Source organism: Carassius auratus, chromosome 12, assembly GCF_003368295.1.
Source record: "Carassius auratus strain Wakin chromosome 12, ASM336829v1, whole genome shotgun sequence".
Taxonomy (NCBI): Eukaryota; Metazoa; Chordata; class Actinopteri; order Cypriniformes; family Cyprinidae; genus Carassius; species Carassius auratus.
Genome location: NC_039254.1, coordinates 7,924,576 through 7,948,372, shown reverse-complemented (window position 1 = coordinate 7,948,372; position 23,797 = coordinate 7,924,576). Strand labels below are relative to the sequence as shown.

General features: G+C 35.8%; 1 protein-coding gene across 5 annotated transcripts in view; it reads left to right on the top strand.

The window, feature by feature from the left end:
* Nucleotides 1–13,366: 13,366 nt before the first annotated feature.
* Nucleotides 13,367–23,797, top strand: part of qki2 (QKI, KH domain containing, RNA binding 2) — a 31,456-nt gene continuing 21,025 nt past the window's right edge. For 2 of the 5 annotated variants that reach the window (XR_003293346.1, XM_026276669.1), the window contains exons 1-2: nt 13,372–14,092; nt 23,336–23,478. Coding sequence is in view for 4 of the 5 variants with exons in the window: in XM_026276669.1 (XP_026132454.1) it covers nt 13,951–14,092; nt 23,336–23,478 (285 nt within the window). In the remaining variant the exon portion in view is untranslated. Of the gene's footprint in view, nt 14,093–23,335; nt 23,479–23,797 lie in introns of all 5 variants that reach the window. The other 3 variants (XM_026276668.1, XM_026276670.1, XM_026276666.1) reach the window with 3 other exon arrangements.

Genomic DNA, 23,797 nt, shown 5'->3' with positions numbered 1-23,797 from the left:
ATGCAGGGCCAAGTTGTAGTGTTATTTAGTCATCCAACACTTCATAGAAGATTGTATAAACATTATTTTATTAAATTTTATTTTATAATAAACATAAATTTGTGTTGTTAGTTAAAATATATAGATTTTTTTGGTTGTTTAGCCTTATTTATTCAAACAACAGCCCTATTGGTTAATGTATTTATTAATTTAGTGAGGTACAGTTTTTGGTTACATAATGATAAGCTTTATTCGTTTCATTTATGATTTAATTATTGAATGTTTAATGGGCAAGGACAAACAACTTGAGTATTCATTTATAGAGTTCCAATCTTCGCATGGACAATTCTGACATTTTCTTCAAGTGGGAATTTAATGCATTCTAATGATGCTCGTTTCATCAGAACATTCCATTAGATAAAATAAAAAAAAATCAAATTTGAACAAGCAAGGTGCAAAAAAAGAAAAGAAGCCTGGAAACTTTATAGCAAAGTACCGCTTATTTAAAACATTGTGTAGTGATGTGACATGCAATAACAGGCAAATGTAACTGTCAATAAAATATAGAGGAGCGTATTCTCCATTATTGTCAAATATCTGTTTGGTAAAGGCTGTTTTAGAAGTGTGTGTGTGTGTGTGTTACTGTACAGAGCTTAATGACAGTCTCCGTCGCACACATCTCTGAGGGACAATCTCAAGCAGCACAACACAGCTTTATCTGAAAATCAATTTTCTCAAGTTTCCTTTTTATCATTTGAGAGTTTTAAAAGCTAATGTGGAAGGGGAATAAAAGTGAGCATATTCTTTAGACAATAAAAATAAAAGGCCTTGAGCTGGAGAGTACAGAGCATTAATAGAAAACATTGATCCAAACTTGCCTGTTTAGTATGATGTACATGTTGTGGGGGGAAGGACTGTGACTGTATGTGATGCTTTAACACTTCCTGCTTTCTTGTATTTCATAACAGTAGGCCTATGTATGCTTTAACTTTTTTTTTTTTTTTTTAAAGAAGTGTCTTATGCTCACCAAAGCTGTGATTTTATGAAATATTATTACAATTCAGACAGCTGTTTTCATTTTATATACAGTGGGGGAAATATTTATTTGATCCCCTGCTGATTTTGTCAGTTTGCCCACTTACAAAGAAAGGGTCTGTAATTTTTATGGTAGGTTTATTTGAATGGATAGAGACAGAATACCAACCAAAAAATCCAAAAAAACACATTATATTAAAGTTAGAGATTGATTTGCATTTCAATGAGTGAAATAAGTATTTAATTTCCCTACCAACCTACAAGAATTCTGGCTCCCACAGACTGGTTATGTGCCCATGAGAAACACAGATTAGTCCTGCCACTTTAAGAAGTTACTCCTAATGTCAGCTCGTTAGGTGAATAAGACACCTGTCCACACAATCTGTATCTTCCATTCCAACCTCTCCCACCATCACGGGTAAGACCAAAGAGTGACAGAGATTGTCAGAGACTAGATTGTATGGGACAGTCACAAGCTTCCTGATTTTCCTCCAAAATATCTTAAATTGTTTTTCTGAAGGTGAACCTTTTACAGGTTTTGAATGACATGGGAGTAAGTGATTAATGACAAAATTTTCACTGTGGGGTGGAGTATCCCTTTAAGGCAGCTGGGACCACAGTCACCAAGCAAAACATTTGTAACACTCTACACCACAATGGACTGAAATCCTGCAGTGGACGCAAGGTCCCCCTGCTAAAGAAGGCACATGTACAGGCCCATTCAAAGTTTGCCAATGAACATGATTAAAGAGTTTCAGAGAAGGCTTGGGAGAAAGTGCTATGGTCAGATGAGACCAAAATTGAGCTCTTTGGCATTAACTGGACTCGTGTTTGGAAGGAGAGAAATGCTGACTATGACCCCAAGAACACCATCCCTACAGTCAAGCATGGAGGTGGAAACATTATGTTTTGGGGCAGGACGACTTCACCGCATTAAGAGGCAAATGGACAGGGCTATGGTCTGTAAAATCTTAAACAAGAACCTCCTTCCCTCAGTCAAAACACTGAAGATATGTCATGGATGGGTCTTCGAGCATTACAAAGACCAGACACATACCACAGAGGCAACAAAGGAGTGGCTCAAGAAGAAGCACATTAAGGTCATGGAGTGGCCCAGCCTGTCTCCAGACCTCAATCCCATAGAAAATCTGTGGAGGGAGCTGAATCTTCGAGTTGCCAAATGACAGCCAAGAAACCTTAAGTATTTAGAGAGAATCTGTAAAGAGGAGTGGACTAAAATCCATCCTTAGATGTGTGCAAACCTGGTGACCAACTATAAAAAAAACATCTTACCTCTGTGCTTGCCAACAAGGGTTTCTGCACCAAGTGCTAAGTCATGTTTTGCTTGGGGATCAAATACTTATTTCACTCACTGAAATGCAAATCAATTTCTAACCTTTATATAATGTGTTTTTCTTTTTTCTTTCTTGATTTTTGGGTTGGTATTCTATCTCTATACGTTAAAATAAACCTACAATAAAAATTGCAGGCTATTTATTTTTTTGTAAGTGGGCAAACTTACAAAATCAGCAATGGATCAAATAAATATTTTCCCCACTCTATATATAGATAGATAGATAGATAGATAGATAGATAGATAGATAGATAGAGAGAGAGAAGATAAAATTCCAAAAAATAACTAACAACAGATGATAACTGCAAACTGCTTACTCTTGCATCACATGCAGTCAGTCCCTCATTGCAATCAGGGGGTGCGCTGTCTCTCAAAGACAGTGTTGCCCTCTGAAATGTGCAATTGTTCTGGTGGTGCAAGAACAATGGGTCATCTTCGCCCTCACATCCCCACCATACCAGCTGGCGATGACAAACCATGTCACCACATTAACCCTCCTTGTACGTCCAAACGCCCATTGAGCACATAAGACCACTGTTGTCCTTGGCTGGTCAATGGACACTTGATTGTTTGTGAACCAGTGCTATGTGCTGGGTTGCCTGCACTGGGGGTGGAGGAGCAGTCACGATGCTACATATTTGTCTTAGAGGCCACAATAGAAGTATACATTTGGACTCAATGAGACACATTGAGTTTGACTGGACAAAGGCAGGGCAGTGCATGGACACATTCATGTAAAAACATGGGCACATATATGTTAGCGCAGCAATAGAATGTCAATACCGAAGAATTCTAAACCGCTTTTTTACCATAAAAAGAAGGGTGGGATTAAAAATGATCCGTCTTATTAAATCAAGCCCCATTTAACCTTTTTCCAGTATCTTTGTGCTGTAGCACAGAGGTTGCTTACAAAATTGGGCACATTCCATCTGAACACAATGTGCTTGAAAGGAATGCCTCTGAAAATGACACAAGACTACTAAAAAATCATGCAACAGTTATTGGCATGTAACAGTTCGTTTTCAAGGCAGATCACAATTTACTGTCACAGTATTTATTATTGGCGGGAACTTCACAATGAGGAAGTCTGCTTGTTTGAACCATGTGAGCATTCGCAGTATCCAGTAACAAGCTCTGGAACGAGAGGTTCTCAGTATAACAGACTGACAGAACACTGTGCAGCAGAAATGAGCCAAGTCTGAATTACTGTGGGCTGTGACATTTGCTCTTTGGAAGATTCTGAGTTTTATGACTCATGTCTTTCTAAAGGTTGGGCACTACATCTGAGTCGCTGACAACTAACCCCTCATGAAATGAAAATGCAATTCTTTGTTTAACCTCACTGCAGGGTTCGGTTGTTTTTGACCAGTAAAAGCTTGTCTAACACACAATATGTTTGATAACTTGTTTTCAAAGAATAATACCGATTGTGTCTCTGATCTGGCCAATAAATGGTTATCCGAGTATGTGGCACAAGTTTCAGTTTCAGTTTATTTTTTAAATGGATCTGTCTGGTAAGCAGCTTGTCTGTGTAACAGTTCTAAGCTAAAACACGTTCTCTAAGTATTGTAGACCTCCTTAAAAAAGGCTTGTTTCAGGTGTCTAGTTGACACATCGCAATCTTTTATAATCATTTTATAAATCTATAATCTATTTTATTATATTACATTACATTACATTACATTATATTAATTAGTTACTATATTAAGTGTTGACTGTCGACAATTTGGGATCCATAAGATTTTTTTGCTTTTTTTTTTGGAAAGTCTCTTATACTCACCAAGGCAGGATTCTTATGATACAGTAAAAACAGTAATATTGTGAAATGTTATTACAATTTACAAAGATTTTCAAATGTTTAAAAATATTCAAAAAGTTTTTTGATTTCCCTGCTGAATTTTTAGCAGCCATTTCTCCAATCTTCAGTGTCACGTAATCCTTCCGAAACCATTCTAAAACACTGATTTGGTACATTTATTATTATCAATGTTGAAAACTGTTGTTTTGCTCAATGGTTTAGAGGTGTTTTGCTTAGTATTTTTACTCACCTCAAACTTATGAATGGATGTGTGTGGCAAACAAAGTTTATGAATAACCGTAAATCTCTTCTTTATTGTCTGTTATTTGTTGGGGTTTCCGAATAAGGAGTTGTGCACTTCATGAACTCCCGACCCGTTCTCCAAAACAAATTCCAACAACCCTGTGGATAATAATTCCTAATAAAGCCACACTTATGGCTCTTCAAGAACACTTTTAGTCACACCAGATCAGACATTAATGACCTCGGGGATGCGTGTCACAGAGGAGAAAAGCAGTCTTGAATCTTTCAATAAAACATGCTCTCAGCAGTAAAGCAAATTCAGATGGACCATCAGTCTTTCAAATCCCACGAGTTCCATCATGTCTTATTCATTATCTACACACAGTTCCCAGTCCTTCCATTTCCTCCCATTTGTGTGAGTGCTTCCTCTTTAAGTGTCTGGTCCAAATGTAATATCAGTATATCACATGTCTGCGCTTATATATCTCGAGACAGTATTTACGAGTCGCTATTTATAATGTACTATTTATGATTTATTTGATTACTGAACTTCATTTTACTCTGTCTACACTTGTTTCTCTTGATTTTACAGAGATATAGTAAAACAGTACCATGTGTTTTTCATTAGAAAGTATGGTTGAAGCAATCATAAACATATAAAGTACGTCCCCACCCAGCATTTTATGATGTGGGGGAACTGGCCATGTTATGCCTTGGGCTGTGCTGCAATCCCCATACTTGTTTTGTGTGCTGACATTAAATGTAAACTGAGTGAAATCAGACCGGAGAGAATCTGACTAAAGCAGATGGCCATGACGTAGTGGAGCCAGAGATATTTCCTTCAATGTGTGTGTAATGTGCAACACCCCATTCCTGAGAGAAAGATAGAAAAGAGGATTTGCTAAGAATGCACTGAACACAGGCTCTTGATCCAGTTTCTTTTGTTACTAAACTGGACAACTTTGAAGACAATTCCAGGTGTGTGAAGATAAACACAGCACATTTCCTTCTATAGAGTGAAAGCTCTGTGATCCTTATCCTATTAGATGACACATTTACTTTTATTTGGCTTTAGAGAAGATAGATTTGACCACACACTGTACTAATACTTACTTAGAAAGTATGGGTTTTGTAACTGTTGAAAAAAATAAAAATAAACTATGGTTTCTAAGAAGCATGCCTCACACGATTCCCTAATGTGTTATGTTGCAAAAAACAATTTTTATTTTTTGGTAGTAAATGCCGTTTACTGTGCAGGCCAACAGAGATGACAACTGTTTCAGATGAAGCTATAAAATCTGGCTTTTATTTTCTTTCTATGTTTGTTTTTAATGTTGGTCGCTGGAGGAAAAAGTCTGAACTGGATCCATTTCAAACCCTTCAAGTCTGTTTTATAACTCTTGAGAGTCAGTTGCTTCATGCTGAGACATTTCACTCCAGGCCCCCGAAGTCTCTCTGAACAAATGCATAAACAAATAAATACATCTCTTTTATTTTATGCACAGTGACAGAACTTTTGACACAATCTAATAATTCTTTGTGTGCTGAATTTTTAAGCTAACCTGCCTCACAGTGCTGGTGGGGTTTTAGATTTAAGCAAGCTTTTCTTTATCAACATCACAGACTAGAAGATCTGGACATATGAAGTGTACAATCATTAGCAGGATAGATACGAGTATGGAAAAACATGATGATAAATAAATTATGATTGAATTTTCTTCTTTTTTTTCTTTTTTTTTGAGTGAACTGTCCCTTTAAGACCTGCTTTAAGATCTTGTGTACTAAATCATAAGTCTTTCAAAATATTTCATCAGTATTTTCTGATGCAGTCATATAGATGTTGTTCATCTGGTACAGTGTGACGAGTGATTTGAACTGACAGATCAATCCGTAGGCAGCTGTGGTGATGACATCACATAGGCTGCTAGCTCAATTTATGAAGTCACTCCAGTGCTTAGCTTTTAAAAACAATGAACCACTGACTTTCTGTCCTTCAGACCCTCACCGATTGGCATTATGGAACTGAACCAAGCTCTGGAATAGATATCTGACCTCATCACATCCATTGATCGTGTACCTGTCATCAATGTGAAAGACTTGGATACCACAGATGTGCTCTCTGGACTTTCTCAGTCCAAAGAGAGACTATGCATGACTGTATCTCTCCTTGAATCTGTGTTATATCTGCTTGGATCAACCAGTGGAAAAACAAGCCCATATATTCCTGTAATCATGTCTGTCTCTGACACATATCTTGGTCGGCCATGGCTGTCTCACCCTCCCAGCCCCCCCCATTAACAGCCAACTGTCTCTCGTTTGGATTTGTGACAAGGGCTCCAGGACTTTGGGGCATGTGCGACATGCAGCGGAGGTAAGGTGGTGATGTGAAGGGCTTTACAAAGTCCTATCTATAGCGCTCAACTGTCCCCCGGCCCGGTGCCCAAGGTGTCAACTAGAACATATTGATCTCCCTCTGTTGCCCATAAATCAACCGTAATTGTTATGATGCTGGCAACACTTTAGTGGATGTCCCCTCTTGTAAAGTTCATGTAAATTAACCAATGCAGTCAACATGATATGAGTCATTGAGGTTTCAGTTGCCTGAAAGCATCTAAACACCATTTTCATGTTTCATATTTTCTTTCATACACACTAAAACACAAGCAGATGAAAGCAAACTTTGTGCCTGATCAAACAGAGATTAGTCATAGTGAGAAAAACATATAAATGGACTGAAAAGAGAGTTTATTTTATAACAATAAAAAGAATGCAGCGATTGACCACCAAAGCCTGAAATATGAATTGTTTATATTTTGTTGAATGTTTAAATCCGTGTGAAGCTAAGGTTCTGTCCTTTCTTAACTATAATGACACTATTATGCTTTCATCATCGTAATTATATTTAACTGAGCTGTATATGTTTTTTTATCTACTATATTTTTATCTATATTTTCAGACTAATAACATAAAGCAAAGGAACTGCCGAAATAGAAATTAGCCATTCATCTAACTCATTTATCTGTCTCTTTTAAAATAAATTATAAATAAGGAAAGCCACACATATTGAATGAACGTGTGATTTTTTTTTTTTTGCTGAATTGGATCATCCCCATAGCCTCACACCAGTACATCCATTTCCATACCGTCTGGCTTCTTTCCTTGTCTATTAGCATTTAGGGGCTACATGTGGTTTCAAGAGTCACCTCAGGGCATCTTTTTGCCTTGAGCCAACTTTCCTTTTTATTGAGAGAAAGAGAAGAAGAAATGAAGTGGCAGCAGGTGTGGTTGGAGGCCAGGACTGCTCATCTACTTGCAGGGTTGCATGTTGTGATGCCTGTGGCTTCCTCTGCTCTCCAGTTTTCCAGCCTAATGTTGGATGCACTTAAACCCTCTTTCTCCTCCCGCTGTGAGCCAGCGCATCAGATATGTTACATTGCCCACTATGCATAATGGATTAGCAATAAATCTATTTCTGTAACGGGGCTATGTCTCCTGCATTATGTCTCTGAGGTCTTTATTAGTGAATACCAATGATTTTGTGCACAAAGAACACAACCAGAGAGAGAATGAAAAGGGGCGATGAGGGGGAGGAATAGAGCTAAAATAGCTGTTGTGGAGGGGACTATGTAACCCAGGGAGAGAAATGAGTTTGGTGGCGCTGTATTATTCAGTGTTGTTAAAACACTAATGCATTCTCAGCATCAGAAGATAATAGTTTCGTAATTCGTGCATCAGAAAACGGGGGGAAAAAATGTGATGTATCAGAAAATTACATGTAATTTCTGATGCAATTCTTTCAAACAGTGAGCATGATCAGGCCCATATGTGTGCCATAGAAAGCTTTGACGTTTTTTTAAATATATATAAATATAAATAGTTTTTGTTTGCACACACACACACACACACACACAGCACTCTTTAACAATGTTGGGGTCAGTAAGAATAGTAAGGATGCGTTAACTTGATCAAAAAAATAAATGTACATTGTTGCAAAAAATCTATTTTAAAAACATCCAGTTCTTTTTAAGTTTTTATTCACTTGATATTTCTCCCAGTATCACATTCACCAAAATGTTGAATTGCAGTGGTCATTGCAACTAAATTGTATTGTTGGTAAATATAAAAAAATATATATTTTTATAATTATTTCTAGGTAATTTTATTATGATTTCAGCTGCCAGTAAAAGTCTAATACTGTGCTTAACACATTTTAGCATGTTTAATTTCATGCCACGTTATTCTGCATATTTTCCCTAAACATGAGCATAGAGCAAACAAAAATCCTTTGCTTTTGTTTTAATTCGTAATGTTCCAGTAGATAAGGTTGAGGAAATAAGTGACCCCAGAGGTCACTGCCTTCATTTTTAAGGAACTTTTAAGGTATTGGTGTTTGTGGTTTTTATCTCAAGCTGACCAAAATTCAAAAACATTCTTCAAATGGAGCAACAAATTGGGCACACCATGGTCTCTCAATAGTTAGAACCTCCAGCCGTTTTTTTTTTTTTTTTTTGAGTGACAGGTGATGGGCAGCTGGTGGGCTAAGGTGGGCTGCCTCACTGGAGGTAGTCTCAAGAATATCTGCTAAAATGCCTGGCCACATATAAATTGCAGTGATGCAGAAAGGATTTTGATGATATGAAATGTATTAACGACTTATGACTCAAATACTCGTTTAGGAGATGTATGCTTGACACAGTCTTGATCTGTCTGAAATGAGACATTTTAAAATGATCTAAATAAGGATAAAGAGATAAAAATTCAGTGTTATTTATGTGGGCAGCAGCTCGCAGAATTCTTGTCGCATACAGTTTAAATTTACACTTACAGTTTTGCCTGTCACTTTCTTGCCAATGTGACTTAATTACAATTACTTTGGAGCTTATACTTTTCTTTAATGCACATTTAAAAATAATTATATATACAATTTATATAAATACACTACTATTCAAAAATAGTACGGAGTACAGAGTTTGCTCCTGAAAATTCAGCTTTGCCATCACAGGAATAAATAACATCTTAAAATATATAATGTTATTTTCAATTATAATAATATTTCACAATATAACTGTTTTTAATATTTTGGTCAAAAAATAAAGCATAAGACTAAGATATAAATCAAAAATGCAATCGACCCCAAACTTTTGAAAGATATAGTGTGTATATACAGTTCATAATTAACTAAATATGGTTGAAAAAATATCTAGAACATAATAAATACAACACAATGAATTCACAGTGCATAACAAATATCTTTATAGCTTGAGCCATGTCTTAGTGTACCATATTCTTTTGTTTTACATGGATAATTCTGTCATGGGATGCATAATGGAATGTCAGAGGACACATTCATGATGCCTAAGCATGAACTAAACTTTGACCTTTTAACTGACCCAGGCTTCATGCTGAATGTAAAGCTTGTTTGGCTTGTTGACAGAACCCCATGCATGCACAAGGCCAAAAGCAGATACAGTTGTCTGTTTAACTCCTTCTTGGCTTTGGTATGTATGCTATGACATGGGAGAGACACTTAGTAGTCTCTAGATATTCATCATAACAAATATCGTAAACAAAGCATGTTCATTCTCATCCTCCACTCAGTGTATTGCAGAGTAGTGACAGACTACAAACCAACCTTTGTTACTACACAAAGACCCATTGGTAAAACATGCATCATTCACCATGTCATACACAATGTACATTCCCAGATGTACAGCATTCTTAAAGTGGTTACACACAAACTAGATGCATATGTACAATGGCATAATTGTTATATGAGCATACATTCATACCCAAACACACATGCAAACTTGCAAATATATAGAGCTCTTCACAAACACACAGTGAACAAACATTGTTTAACATAATCACACAAGTGGGACACACACTCTCATCGCCATGTCACAAGTAACTGCCAGCCTGTTTACACATGAAAGAAAAACAGGTGCAGAGGATCCTTGTGTCTGTTTAACAACAATGCCATTTGTCTTATGACCAAAATAAAGCTTTCAAATGGTTTTCTTGTCAGATTGCAGTGCTCTTAAAGGAACAGTTCACCAAAAATTAAAATATGCTAAAAATGTTCTTAGATGTAGATTGTTTCTTCAATAGAACAGATTTGGACAACTTTAGCATTAAATCACATTTGTTGAACAATGGATCCTCTGCAGTGAATGGGTGCCGTCAGAATGAAAGTCCATACAGTTGATTAAAATATCACAATTACCCACAAGTAATCTATGTGACTTCACTCCATAAATTAATGTATTGTAAGTGAAAAGCTGCAACAACAAAACAAATTCATCATTAAGACATTTTGGATTTGCATATGAGAGGAGATGAACTGTTTTAAATATTTTTTTTCTTTTTTTTTTTTTTTTTAACCAGAGGAAGCATTATTATATGTTATGGTATTTGGACCCAAAGGTTTAAAGTTAAAACGCCTCAAATTATGAATTTCTTTATTACATGCACATTTTACACTTCAAAATATGTCAACTGATAGACTGGAGTTGAGTTGTGGAATATTGTGATGTTCATATCAGCTGTCTGATCAGACTCTTGTTCTGACGGCATCCATTCACTCACTGGTGAGCAGTAAATGTAACTCTGTTTATCAAACCTGTTCTGATAAAGAAAAAGACTCTTCTACATCTGGGATGACCTGATGGTCCGTAAATTTTCAGCAAATTTCCCCTATTTTATTTTAGCTCCAGAAGCCATTTCACTCAGTGATACATGCATCATAAAAGGGAATAAATGATTGTCAACTTCTGTTTCTTGATAAATTTAAAGGTAAAGTTTGCAGTTATATTATTCAACTCAGTGGATGCTGTCTCTTTGTACAACCAATGGGAGATAAGAATGAAAAAAATAATTGTTTTGTACTTCTGTTTAGTGATGAAATTCCACATTTCAGTTACATTTAGTGATTGCGGCCAATGATTTCTTAGAAGAAAACAGGTCCTCTGTTCAAAAAGGATATGGTCTAAAAGAAAGCACGTGTAGTGTGCACATCAGAATAATACGTCTGTCTTGTTTTTTCAACTTTCCACAAAGAAAATGAAATGCTTATTCTTTGTTTTGCTCAAAGCCTATAATAATCCATCTTAATGAGTTGTCAATCAAATGACTATTGTGTGCGTTTCCTCTGAGATTTTCACATATTCTTTTGTCAATACATCTCAATGGCTTTGTCTATAGCAAACTGTTTTCACTCTCGCTATCAGAAGAAGGTGCAGTAATGAAATGGTCTGTTCTCTCAATAGTCTGTTAATTACTTCTCTATTTATTTAACGGTTGTGCTGTGGTGATGGGAGGCCCTGGGGATTGTCTGACTCCCATGCTAAATAGCCTCCATTCCAATCCCTTGATGCCCAGACTAATACCATCCTCACTTTCATCTCCACGGCCTGACAAATTAGCACCAATCAGATTCCCTATAGTGAAAAATAAGGGGAGAAAGGGCCACACAGCATCCTTGAGGAATCGCCTGGCCACTGAAATATCAGTGATATATCATGTAGAAGTTGTTCCTGGAGTTTTGTAAAAATAAAAGTAAATGTTTTAGCACCAACCCGTGTTATCCATAAAAAAATCTAGTCCATTATTAAAATAGTTTTCTTTGAACATGAAAAAACATCCTCTCTGTGCCAAAAAATAAATAAATAAATAAAAAATTTTTATAATGCCATTTTCCGGCTTGTTTTAAATTAATTACTTTATTTGTTATAAATAACAATTTAATATACATGTATATTATTGTAAGCATAATCACTAAATTTTGTTGGATTTTATGATTAAAACAAGACAGAAAATACTATTATATAAATGCATTTTGATAATGCTTAATGCATTTTGATAAAGCTTAATGCTTAAAATAATAAAAATTGTAATATATATATATATATATATATATATATATATATATAAATATAATATTTATTATATATTTTGTAAATATTTTGTCTCAAGTAAATTCATCTTTACTGATTTTTTTTATTTTTTATATTTACTGAAAACAATGTGCTGATCAAGAAAATATGTTTTGCATTGTGTGCAAGGTTTAGATTGCTAACCGACGCTGACCCTGCAAGCTCACTCAGAGTACAATTCCAAAGGCAGTAGGAACATTTGGAGACAGAACCCAGTATGAATGCAGAGAACTTCAACAAGTCTTTTTCTCCTGTTTTTGGATCAGTTTTCCCCTTGCACTTACCTTGGTTGCTTAAAACATGGCACAAATCTGATCCTAGGTCAGCATTTTATCAACAAACCGCTCCCTACAGGAGGGCCTCTCTCTGGCCTTTAGCTGTTGTGAGAGCAATAGCTAGAGTCTGTGTCTATCTGCATAAGAATGCTGCCCACTTCACAGAGGAAGAAGGAGGGCCGCAAGAATTTCTGAAAACTTTTCCTGTTCCTCCAAGCCCTTTCATTCCCCTCCCTCCTGTTTCTCAAAACCAATGCATTTGCACCACTTTCAGAAATAAAACCTGCTTAAAAGCTGGATTTGAACATGTAAAATGCACACTTATAACACAGTGAAATACAGACACTGGTCTAGTCAAAGTTGATTATAAAACCAAGATATCCACCATGCTTCCTCTAAGATATTCTTATCTGTAAGACGGTCCATGTTTAAATATTTAGTAATGCATTGGAATGCAAACAAATACCGCACTTTCTTTTTTTCTTCATATCATTGCTTCAGAATTATTGGGTGTGCACATTTGTTTTACAATAGCTGAAAGTCAGAAAATGTAAATATAGTAAGGTTTAGGGTTAGACAGTGGCTATAGTTGTCACACAAGTTTCAGATTTCAGTAGGCAGAACTATAACGTTTTGAATCGAATGTTTGCATATTATCGTTTATTTAGAATCTGTACAAATCATTGACTTTGAAACAACACGTCTATGGGAGTATATGTGTACAAGTTTGTGTGTGAGAGGGAGAGAGGGAGAAAGGCTCCGTGCGATGGCAATGTTGAGCAGTGTAGGGTTGATCATGATCATGTGACAGACAGCTTTGGGAGAGAACTGCTCTGAACACAGAAACATCAGGCGCAACTAAAGGAGTTAACACTGCGCGAGAGACAGAGCCTACAAGTGAACACTGCCCTGCTTTAAAACCGTTATTCAAGTGCTCTGAACGACGTCGACGGTCTGTGGAAAGTTCTGGGGAGAAACGTTTGGTGGCGATAAAACGTTTTCTGTAGAAGAGGACAGACGCACAAATCTCAGCGGGCATGCGGCAGTTTTTGGAGTTATTTGACGGCAAACACTCTACAAACAAATAAGCACTTTCGCGTAGATTCCTTTGGTTAACTGAGTCATTAAGTTAGTTGTTGTTTTTGTAAAAACTGATGATTGGGGGTGATGCAAAGTTTCAACATTGCGTTTGAAAAGTAGCTACATCGGGGCAGGACTTTGGAATAAAACAGGGAAAACATAGCAAACCCCTCCGTTTGCTTTTCTTTTTCTTTACTTTTTTAGGGGGTTGTCGTGTTTTTCCGAATTTTAACGCCTTTTTGAAGGGTATTAAACATGGTTGGGGAAATGGAAACGAAGGAGAAGCCTAAGCCGACTCCTGATTATCTGATGCAGCTCATGAACGACAAGAAAATGATGAGCAGCCTGCCAAACTTCTGTGGTATCTTCAACCATCTCGAGCGACTGTTAGATGAAGGTGAGAGTTCTACACACTTGATTTGGGTTCGTAAGAACTGTGGGTGCCTTTAGATTTATCCTAGATATGTTGGTGTTTTTATTATTATTATAATTTTTTTTGTTTCTTGGAGTTTGTTAATAATATATTTTTTAAAAAAAATTGTCATCCCAGTGAAAATTAAATCGATTACAAAATTGCTACATTATTATGCCGGTTGGTGGCGACAAGTGGGAGTCATTTAGTGAGTGAGTGAGCGAGTCTTTGAATCTTTCACTCACTGATTCGTTGTTAACATCGAGTCTTTGAGGACTGAAGCAAATCTTATGATCCTTTTTTAAAATGTGCGTTTAATAATCTAGACTACAGACTTTTGTGTTTAAACGTCATATGTGTTTACTATAGAAGACAATAAAACAAATTTAAGCTGGAAATGACATTATTATATTATATAGACAAAAAGTCATTTCTACATATTCATAATTTATTCGTGCTCTTCCTCTGTTTCTTGTGACTGAGACCCCCTCACTCATTCAATGAAGAGGTTGTGTTCTTTCAGTTAGTCCAACCAATGAAATACTTTTTTACAACTGTGCTCAAATTCTGTTGGCCTGTGGTTTACTCAATATATAGGCTAATAAGCCAGGAAAGCTGTCAAAATAAATATACGAGTCAGTAAATGGGAATGATTTGTTCACGATGAAAGAACATGTTTGCTTAGGCCTATTGATGCACTGTTAACACATTTAAATGCTGCAGAACGCATGTAACCAGCAGTTTTCCTCTGAGAACGCAGAGGAAGCTGAGGACCTGATAACAGAATCACTTCTCTCTTTCTCCTTCACATTCTAATCATACAGCCCCATAGCTGTGGCTTTTTTCATTCACAATTTATTGCTGATAACCCCATGTAATAATATAAAGGCTACCACTGCAATACTTTTATGGAGAGAAGGGTGGTCTGTTAGATTTATATATCCACAGTATTTTACAATCCATTTTTAGAGTGAATTCAATCTGTCTGGTTGTTTAGGACACTGAATCTAGATTCATCATAACTCACTAATAGCTTGTGGCATATTGAAATGTGTGTCATAAATAACCTCCCTAAGCCTGGGTTTTTCAGCTCCTATGTTTAGAGCTAATTTAGCCTTGCTTGTTCTCTTTATTCAAGCATATTGAAAACTAGATGGAGCTCCTAAAATGTTGATTAGCTGAAAAACAGGTAGAATTTCTTTGATCTAGATTTCCTCTCATTATTACAGGGGTTCCAAATCACCCACTGCCTTTTGTACAGCTTTATTGTATCATATATTTTCCTTGTATGAGGATCCCAGTTCTGTCAGGTTATTGTAAAGAGGTTACTATATAATAAGCTTGGTATTTTGCTTGCGCATTTGTAGGGTACTTTTTCTTTTCACACCCAGTGTGTTTTATGATGCCAGAGAACTCATTTGTGTCTGCAGTTTCAAATGTTCTTTTGGATTTTTTCTTTTTACTTGCAGGTCAGCATGCTTACAGTTCCAGTTGTTTATATAGTTTTAATTGTGTGTATTGTATATGTAGTGTTTTAAATGAATACAAGCCATTACGCATAATATTTGATATATATGGTGCTGTATTATTGTTTCCAGGTTTTGTAAATCTCCAGCATGTGTTTTCCAAGTACTGCTCTTTTCTTCACACTTCTTTTGTGTTCCCTCTAAGGAACAAATATTCTGCTGGTATGCTGCTTATTGAATTATTTGAGTAATTAAGCCATCATGGAAGAAAAATATCTGGGAGAGGATCCAGAAGCAATGTTGAACCTCTCTTTGAAAACACTGGCTTTTCCTTATTTGAGTTAGATATAAACGGGACTACAGAGCCCCAGGGGGACCTAGCAGTGAAGTTGTTGCAAAATGTGCTTTTCTGTTCTTTTTACTGAAACTGTTCTGTTGCCTTTTATTATTGCCTAGGATAAATAATATTGGGATTGTTAGCCGCATTTCACAAATGTTATTGTTGGAGGCACTTTCAATAATAGGGTGCAAAATAAGGCCGAAAAAGTGGTCCACCAAAGCAGGTGATTAACCTTCAGCATATCATCAACCCCAGAAGGTCAAATATTGTATGTTTTTTTTCCCTCATCATCATATCATAAGGTTTTTTATAAATTTTTTTCCTGTAATTTTTCTAAATGAAGTTTAAACCCCTTGATTGAAATTAAATAGACAACATTTATAAAATAAACTTGAATGCTTACAATAAATTTAAGGAAATTGTTTCTTTGGTTCTATTTTTTTATCAATAAACATTAAACAAATATTGAAACTAAATATGTATAAAATTAACTTTGTGGTTCCTATAATTGAAAATATTTTAATGTATTTTCTATCAGTAAATGTCAAATAAACAATTAAATTAAATGCGTTAAATTACAGGGTTCACTTAAACAAAATGTTTATTGTGTTTTTGCATACCACTTGGCTTAAAGTTTTTATCTTATGGAATTTGCCTTAAACATTGTTATTTTTAGGGGTTATCTTTCTTTATGCTTGTATTGAAGACTGCCACTTAAATCAGTAATCAGTAAATCTGTAGTTTTCTAAATGCCTCCACAGTGTCATGTATTTCCTAAAGGGGTGAAAGTTGCTCCAGGCAAATGTGTTAGGAAAGTTAGAATTCTCAGCGGTGTCTTGACCTTTGATTGTCCTCACAATCACATTGTGGTCTACTTGGTTAAAGAGTAAAGCATGGTTCTGGTAACCCCTTTCAAACATAGACTGCCACATGAGCAATGAAGGGACACCACTCTGACCTATATGCATCATATGACCGTGACAAGGGCACATACAATGATCACACGGTTCTTCATGAATCTGTCACCACTTCATGACTGTTAGAGTTGCTCAATGTTCCACATAAGTGTTTGTGTGTGTGTGTGAGAGAGAGAGTATCGGGTATGAATGTGTGCTCTAGGAAACATTTAATCACTTTACACATATAATTGTGTCCATTTCTCTGTTATTTAACATAATGATTTATATACATGTTGTCCTGAAAGTCTGAGTGAGTGTAGTTAAATGACCCTTTCATCTCAGAATACATGTGACATCAATGCTCTTTGATTTTCAATGCATTAAGCTATTACCTCCTTAGTAAGATCCCGTGACGCAGACAGAGCGAGATACAGAATGGGCACGGGTCGAGGACACCACCAGCTAGACAGTTTCCCTCCAATTTCTGCAAAGTTGAGTCAGGACAGATGTTGCAAAACTAATATGCACTAAAATAATTCTTCTGAAACACTTCTCCATAGGGAACAGGTCAATGAAATGGGCTGAGCTCAGTTTAACCGCATGAAAAGCTATGTCGGGGCGTCATACTATTTATTATTATATTTAGCATCAGAAACCTTTTTATGGAATCAGAAAATGTTTTATTAAATTCATATTTTATATCTATGCTTCCATTTAAAGTGAGAGTAAAGACAAAAAAATCTGTCAAATAAATGCCTTTTTTTACTTTCTATTCAACAAAGTATCCTGGTAATTTATCATAAGAATGGTTTTCAACATTGATAATAAATGTTCTTGAGCAGCACATCAGCTTATTAGAATGATTTCTGAAGGATCATGTGACACGTAATGCTTAATAATCAGATTTTACATCACAGGAGTACTTTTTTATTTAATTTTTAAATAATATTAAAATATTAAGCAGTTATTTTATATTGTAAGATATCACAATATTGCTGATTTGTATGTATTTACATTCTGATCAAATTATTGCAGCATGGGTGGGCTTAAGAGACTTCTTTCAAAAACATAAACAAAAACATATATCATCCATTGAAATTTTGTCATTACAGAATTTTACACATTTAGGTCTAAGCCATGACATCAGTAAAAATTATTAAAATAAATAAATAAATAAATAAAAAAATCAGTAAAAAATGATATTTAGTGAGAAATAATGTAGGACAGGACATAATTTCATCCATCCGTGTATTGGTTTCTATATAGACAGTTGGTTTAAAATTAACAATCTTTTGTGATATCCACCGAAAAGGGAAGTGTCATTTTAGAGGCAAAAGTTTTTACACTTTGATTACAAAACCCTTTTTTTTTTTGGTGGAATAACAGTCATAATTGGCCTCAACTGATTTCATTCCCAGAGTAAAGCTAAATAAATACTGGTCCACAAAGGGATACAACACATCTGGCTTTGAATCTCAAACAATAAGAGTTTGTTTTAATAATGTTTAGATAACTCACTTTTTTCACAGTGGCCTTTCTGAATAAAACTGCTTTGTTACGCAGTGGCAGACAGATGTGCCTGGAGCTATGAAGTATAGCAGTTATGATGTTATTTTCAGGTCACATCTCGTGCCTCTGTGTCAGTCCTCATGTCTTCTGTGTTTGTGTAGGTGCTTTTCAGTTGTCCCTGTGTGTCTAATTTTTCTTTGTCTCCCTTTAGCGGTTTCTTTGATAAGATAAATGTTGATTATCGAGCGTGTCAGTGATCTCATCAGTCTCCTGCTCTTCCCAGACAGCTTTGCTTGCAGCTGTAAATACTCAATCTTTATCTCACCCTTAACTGCCAGTTTGCCCGCAGTAGTCTTCTTGACACCAACAGACAATCTCTTTCAGCCTAAATGCAATCAGCAATCATCCAATCACCAGTACGTTAGTGCTGACCATCACAAACACATCATGATGTTGTATAGCTCCAATCAGAGTGATAAGCACATGCTGCATTCTAATTTTCTGATTGCCAGGAGAATCAGGACGACCTTAAAGGACAAATCTGTCATTTGCTCAACCGATGTTGTTCCAAATCCTGCTTTTCTAGTCATTTTGATAAACAGATTAATTTTTTGTATTTATTATCTAATAAACCTGCCATCCGCTGTAGCTTTTATGTGAAATATAATGCCTTTTGGATATCGATGACATTATTGGCTTTTGCGGCGCATCACATATCCAAACATTATTGACATCAAACTTGGCACCATGTTTGTTTTATAGTTATGACAGAAGGCAAATTATTTAAATTTGAGTCGGTTTGTCATGTTATCATTTTGTTTAAAATAACTGGAATATAGTAAATTAATCATATAGACTACTTTTATTCTATCATTTTTGATGTTTTTGAGATATATGCTATGGCTCAGTCATTTGGGGTCAGTTTTACTCAGCAAGGATGCATTAAATTAATGAAAAGTGACAGGAAAGATCAAATGATTATTATATTTTTGTTTTGTTTAATAAATGCAGCTTTGCTTAGTAGAAGTTAATGAATTGAATTAAGTATTGTATATGTGAAGAGCTCTCATAAACTCTTATGTATTCCAGACCAAATAACAGTTTATGAGCCTGAAACATTAGGATTATTAAATAATGATATTTTTTTGCTTAAAAATGGGGATGTCATAAGTTATTGGTTAAAAAAAAAAACTGTTGCAGTTTAAATGGATTTGCTTTCAGCACAGGTATTTGGTCTGAAGAAGGCATTCAGTTTGAAGATATATTGTCAGAGCAAAGGGAAATCTTGTTGTACACATTTATTTTTACACTGTCACTAACAGCCTGACAATTGCAGTAACTGTGGTGTGTGGAGAAGTCGGACAGTTTCCTGGCAGTAGACGTCTATCCAGATGGTTCACTGTTTGCCGTCTACTCTTTCATCCCTCTTGCAACCTTTTCTATCTTTTATTTATTTATTTTTTTTACCTTTCTTTATCACGTTTCCTCTGTTCTTCTCAGCGTCTCTCATCTCTCCCACACTGCCACAGATGGCCAACTTCACTGTCTCTGTATGACAGATCTGTTCTGTTCCAAAGTCTTAATACTCTCCGTTGCATGACGTACACTTTACTGTGAAATGGTACGTAAAATATGAATAATTAGTTTTTATTTAAGACTCATCAGTGGCAACTTATAACTGCAGGAAAGAAAACTATACATTTGTATGATGATGAAGTCAATCTAGGCATGAGTAAATATATATTATGGATATATGTATTAATATACTAATTAACATATGCATTAATATAATAATTAAAATTTAATTTATTTGATTTCTGTGAAGACTTACTCCAATCTTCTGGGTCATGTGATCCTTCAGAAATCATTCTAATATGCTGCTTTGGTGCTCCAGGAACATTTATTGTTCTTATCAATGTAGAAAATTGCTGTTTATTTATTTATTTTGTCGAAACTGGTCACATTCTTTCATTTAGAAATGGGAATTACTTGGTTGATAACAATTTTTCATAAATGTTTTGTGTATAGTTTTTATAATAATTTCCTATTCTGTCTTTTATATGAATTTGTGTGTCTGTGTGTATGTGCACTCATCTTTTCAAGCCTTATGTAATGGCACATACTGTGAAGCAGTGTTTGGTTGAGTAACCGCTTTGTCTTTATGCAGTGTCCAGCAAGGTCTGGAGACCGCCAGCTCTCGCAGGCAACAACAGTTTTGTTCGCTAAACGACCAAGGAATGTGTCTGACATCTCACATTAAATCACGCTTGTTTTTCTGCCAGCACATATCTCTGATTTCCAGTTCTTTCTTTTAAACGGTTTCAAAAAGTCTAAAAACTGCATCCAAATTTGCCCGTTTGAAGTTGATATAGGCACAAACTTCCCGTGGCTGACACTAAAACTGTGAAAAATACTAAAGGTGTCGGAAGAAGTAATTTAAGCCGGACGCATGCCAGTGTGTCATTAGTAAATAAGTCTGTAAAGTCTGTAGCACTGTGTTTAAAATGCAGGAGCGCAGCTAGCATTATGGAGGTGATATTTATGTCTCAGTGATGTAGCCATTGCTCGCTTGCTGTCATACCAGACCAACTGTATCATACTGTAGTATTGGTTAGCTCGATTCAGTTGACAGTAGACAAACACAAACTGTAATCAGAGTCGTCTTGTGCTCGCTCTCTCTCTTTCTCTCTCTCTCTCTCTCTCTCTCTCTCTCTCTCTCTCTGTGTCACACACACATGTAAATGATGGTCTACAGCAGCAGTTGGAAGGACTATCTCACTGTATATCTATGTAGTGGTTTTCCAGTGTTGACCAGTCTGTTTGTTTTTAGTGCACTTGAAGGCTGTGCTAATGACAGCTAAACTGGGGGTGGAAAATTATATGTCTTATGTCATCTCAGCTGTTCTTCAGGGGATGTTTTAAACAGACTGTAGTGTTTATTTTGTTTATTTAAAAAAATTCTGTTTATTTATGTATATGTTCTGTAAGCAGATCCAAAAAATTAGGTGTTTTCAAATTGAATTTTACTAAATGGACTCAAGGAAAATTTATTTTAATGTCAGTATTCATTTTAATTTGCAATATGCAAAAATATTTTTATTAATGTAAAAATTGATGAAAATAGCATTCAGAGACTTCTTTGAACATTTGTGTGTAATGCTATAAACAGTTGAATCTTTCTATATTTATTCTCCATTTATATAAAGTCATTTTTGCGTCTGAATTTATGCTTCTGAATGATTCACCACGAAATGAAAATTCGGTCATTATTTATTCACCCTCATGAGAACAAGTGTGATTTGTTCTTGTTCATCAAGCAGCCATGGCGTTTAATATGTTTGGTAATGTATATTAAAAAAGATCAACAGAAGTCTTATGAGGGGGAGTAAATCTTGGCACAATTTCTATTTTTGGAAGAGCTATCCTTATAGCTTTAACAGATGAATAAAAACCATGAAATTTGTGATAATCACAATATTGCTTGTTTAATATTGGCAGCAGAATAATTGTGAATATTTTATATATCGCCCAGCCCTTGTTACTCATGGGATAAGTCATGCTTAGTCCAAAGTTTTGAGACCGTTGGAATGTTAAGCCATAGAGTCACACAAAACCCAGTATAAACTTCTGACTCGCTGTTTAATCTCCTTTCAACACATAATGTAAAGTGACCAATTATATTTCTCATGTGTAAGTGCCAGAATGTGTAAATGAATCGGCTTTGAGCAGTTTGAGCTGATGTTTGGATTTGTGCTTCTTTGTGGGACCTCGTATTGCTGATTTCACTCCGAGGGTTTATTTTATCAGCTCCGTTCTGAATGATAGCATATTGGCAGACGAAACCGGTCCTGGTGTAACCAGTTGGGATTTATTTAAAACATCGTAAATCAGAAAATGCTGTTGGAATCGAACACATGGTAAGAGCATGTATTGCATGTATTTGAGTGTAAGTGTTCTTACATTACATGCTTGCATTCACTAATGTAAGACATATGAGAGACATTGAAAACAATCCTGTTCGATCTTCAGGACTGAGTTGTGTTGTCAGTGGAATTCAGAGGACCAGAGCCTGTTGAGTACTGTTGAGTTATTGCTTATGAGATCTTGTTGAGGTTCTCGGCTTTGCTCTGGGAGGATCCTATGGGAGCCCAGCAGGCTACGACTGACTCCGCTCAGGGTTATATTTAGGTCATTTTAATCTGCAGGCCTGGGCCGTGCTTTGATGTTGTCATTTTGAACCATATTGTACATCAGTGTAAATCCATTCTAATATAGTGCTGCTTCTTCCCAATATCCTCCAAAGAGCTTTTGTTAAATAATAATTATTGCTTCAGTCTTTTAAGCTGGTCTCTTTGGAATTCCTCTGTTTGGACCGACGAGCATTCAAAAGGCTGGTGTCTGATTCACTCTTTGTGAATGCACATCATGGTGCGCTAGTTCCTCCATGGCTGGCTGGGCTCTCATGCCTTTTAGGAGTTGTTTTTGAATTAAGTAGCTGCATGAACTCTTCAAAACTTCTGCAAGTCATTTATAACAGCAAGTACGTCTATTCTGTGTTTTTAAAGATAAAGGGAATGACTTTTATGGATCAAGCTATGTGGAAAACTGCATTGTTTGTGTAGATAATACCGTTTTTCAAAGAAAGTGAAACATTTGTCAGGATCTTGGTTGAAGTTTCCTCTCTCAGATGTTAAACCTTAAATGGATAGTTCGCCCAAACATACAAATTCTGTCATTTACTCAACCTCATGCCTTTCCAAGCCCGCAAGCATATTTTGTACCCAAAAAACTTTGGTACACATTAACTTCTATTTTGCATTGAATTACATTTTTCTAAATATTTTCTTCTATCATCCACAAATGAAATGAACATATAAAGGTTTGGAATGACATAAGAGTGAGTAAATGATGGCATCATTTTAATTTTTAAATATGGCTTTATATATAATCTCTATCCAGGTTTTAATTCAGAGTTCCTTTATATAATTGAGTTTTTAACATGTCTGTTTGACAGAAATTGGACGGGTACGGAAGGACATGTACAATGACACTCTGAACGGCAGCACAGATAAAAGGACTTCCGAGCTCCCGGATGCTGTGGGGCCCATTGCACAACTCCAAGAGAAACTCTACGTGCCTGTCAAAGAATATCCAGATGTAAGTATTACTTCAGCACCTTTCCAAAATAGTTTAATCCTTTTGTTGTCACTTACTAAGACTACTGGATAGATTTAATTTGTGTTCCCAAATGTGTCTCAAATGCTTCCCATGTTTTTCTTCAACTCATAGACTGTTGAGCAGTAGTTCACAGTTGAATCTCCATCAGTGCAGGCATGTTTCTGTGGGTAAAGCAGGTGATTTATTGATAAGAAGAACAAGTTTAGTCATGTATGCACACAACATTGAGGTCAAGAAAGCTGTTTTTACAGCAGATTAGTATCTTAAAATAATCATTGCATTCATGGTGTTACTGGAA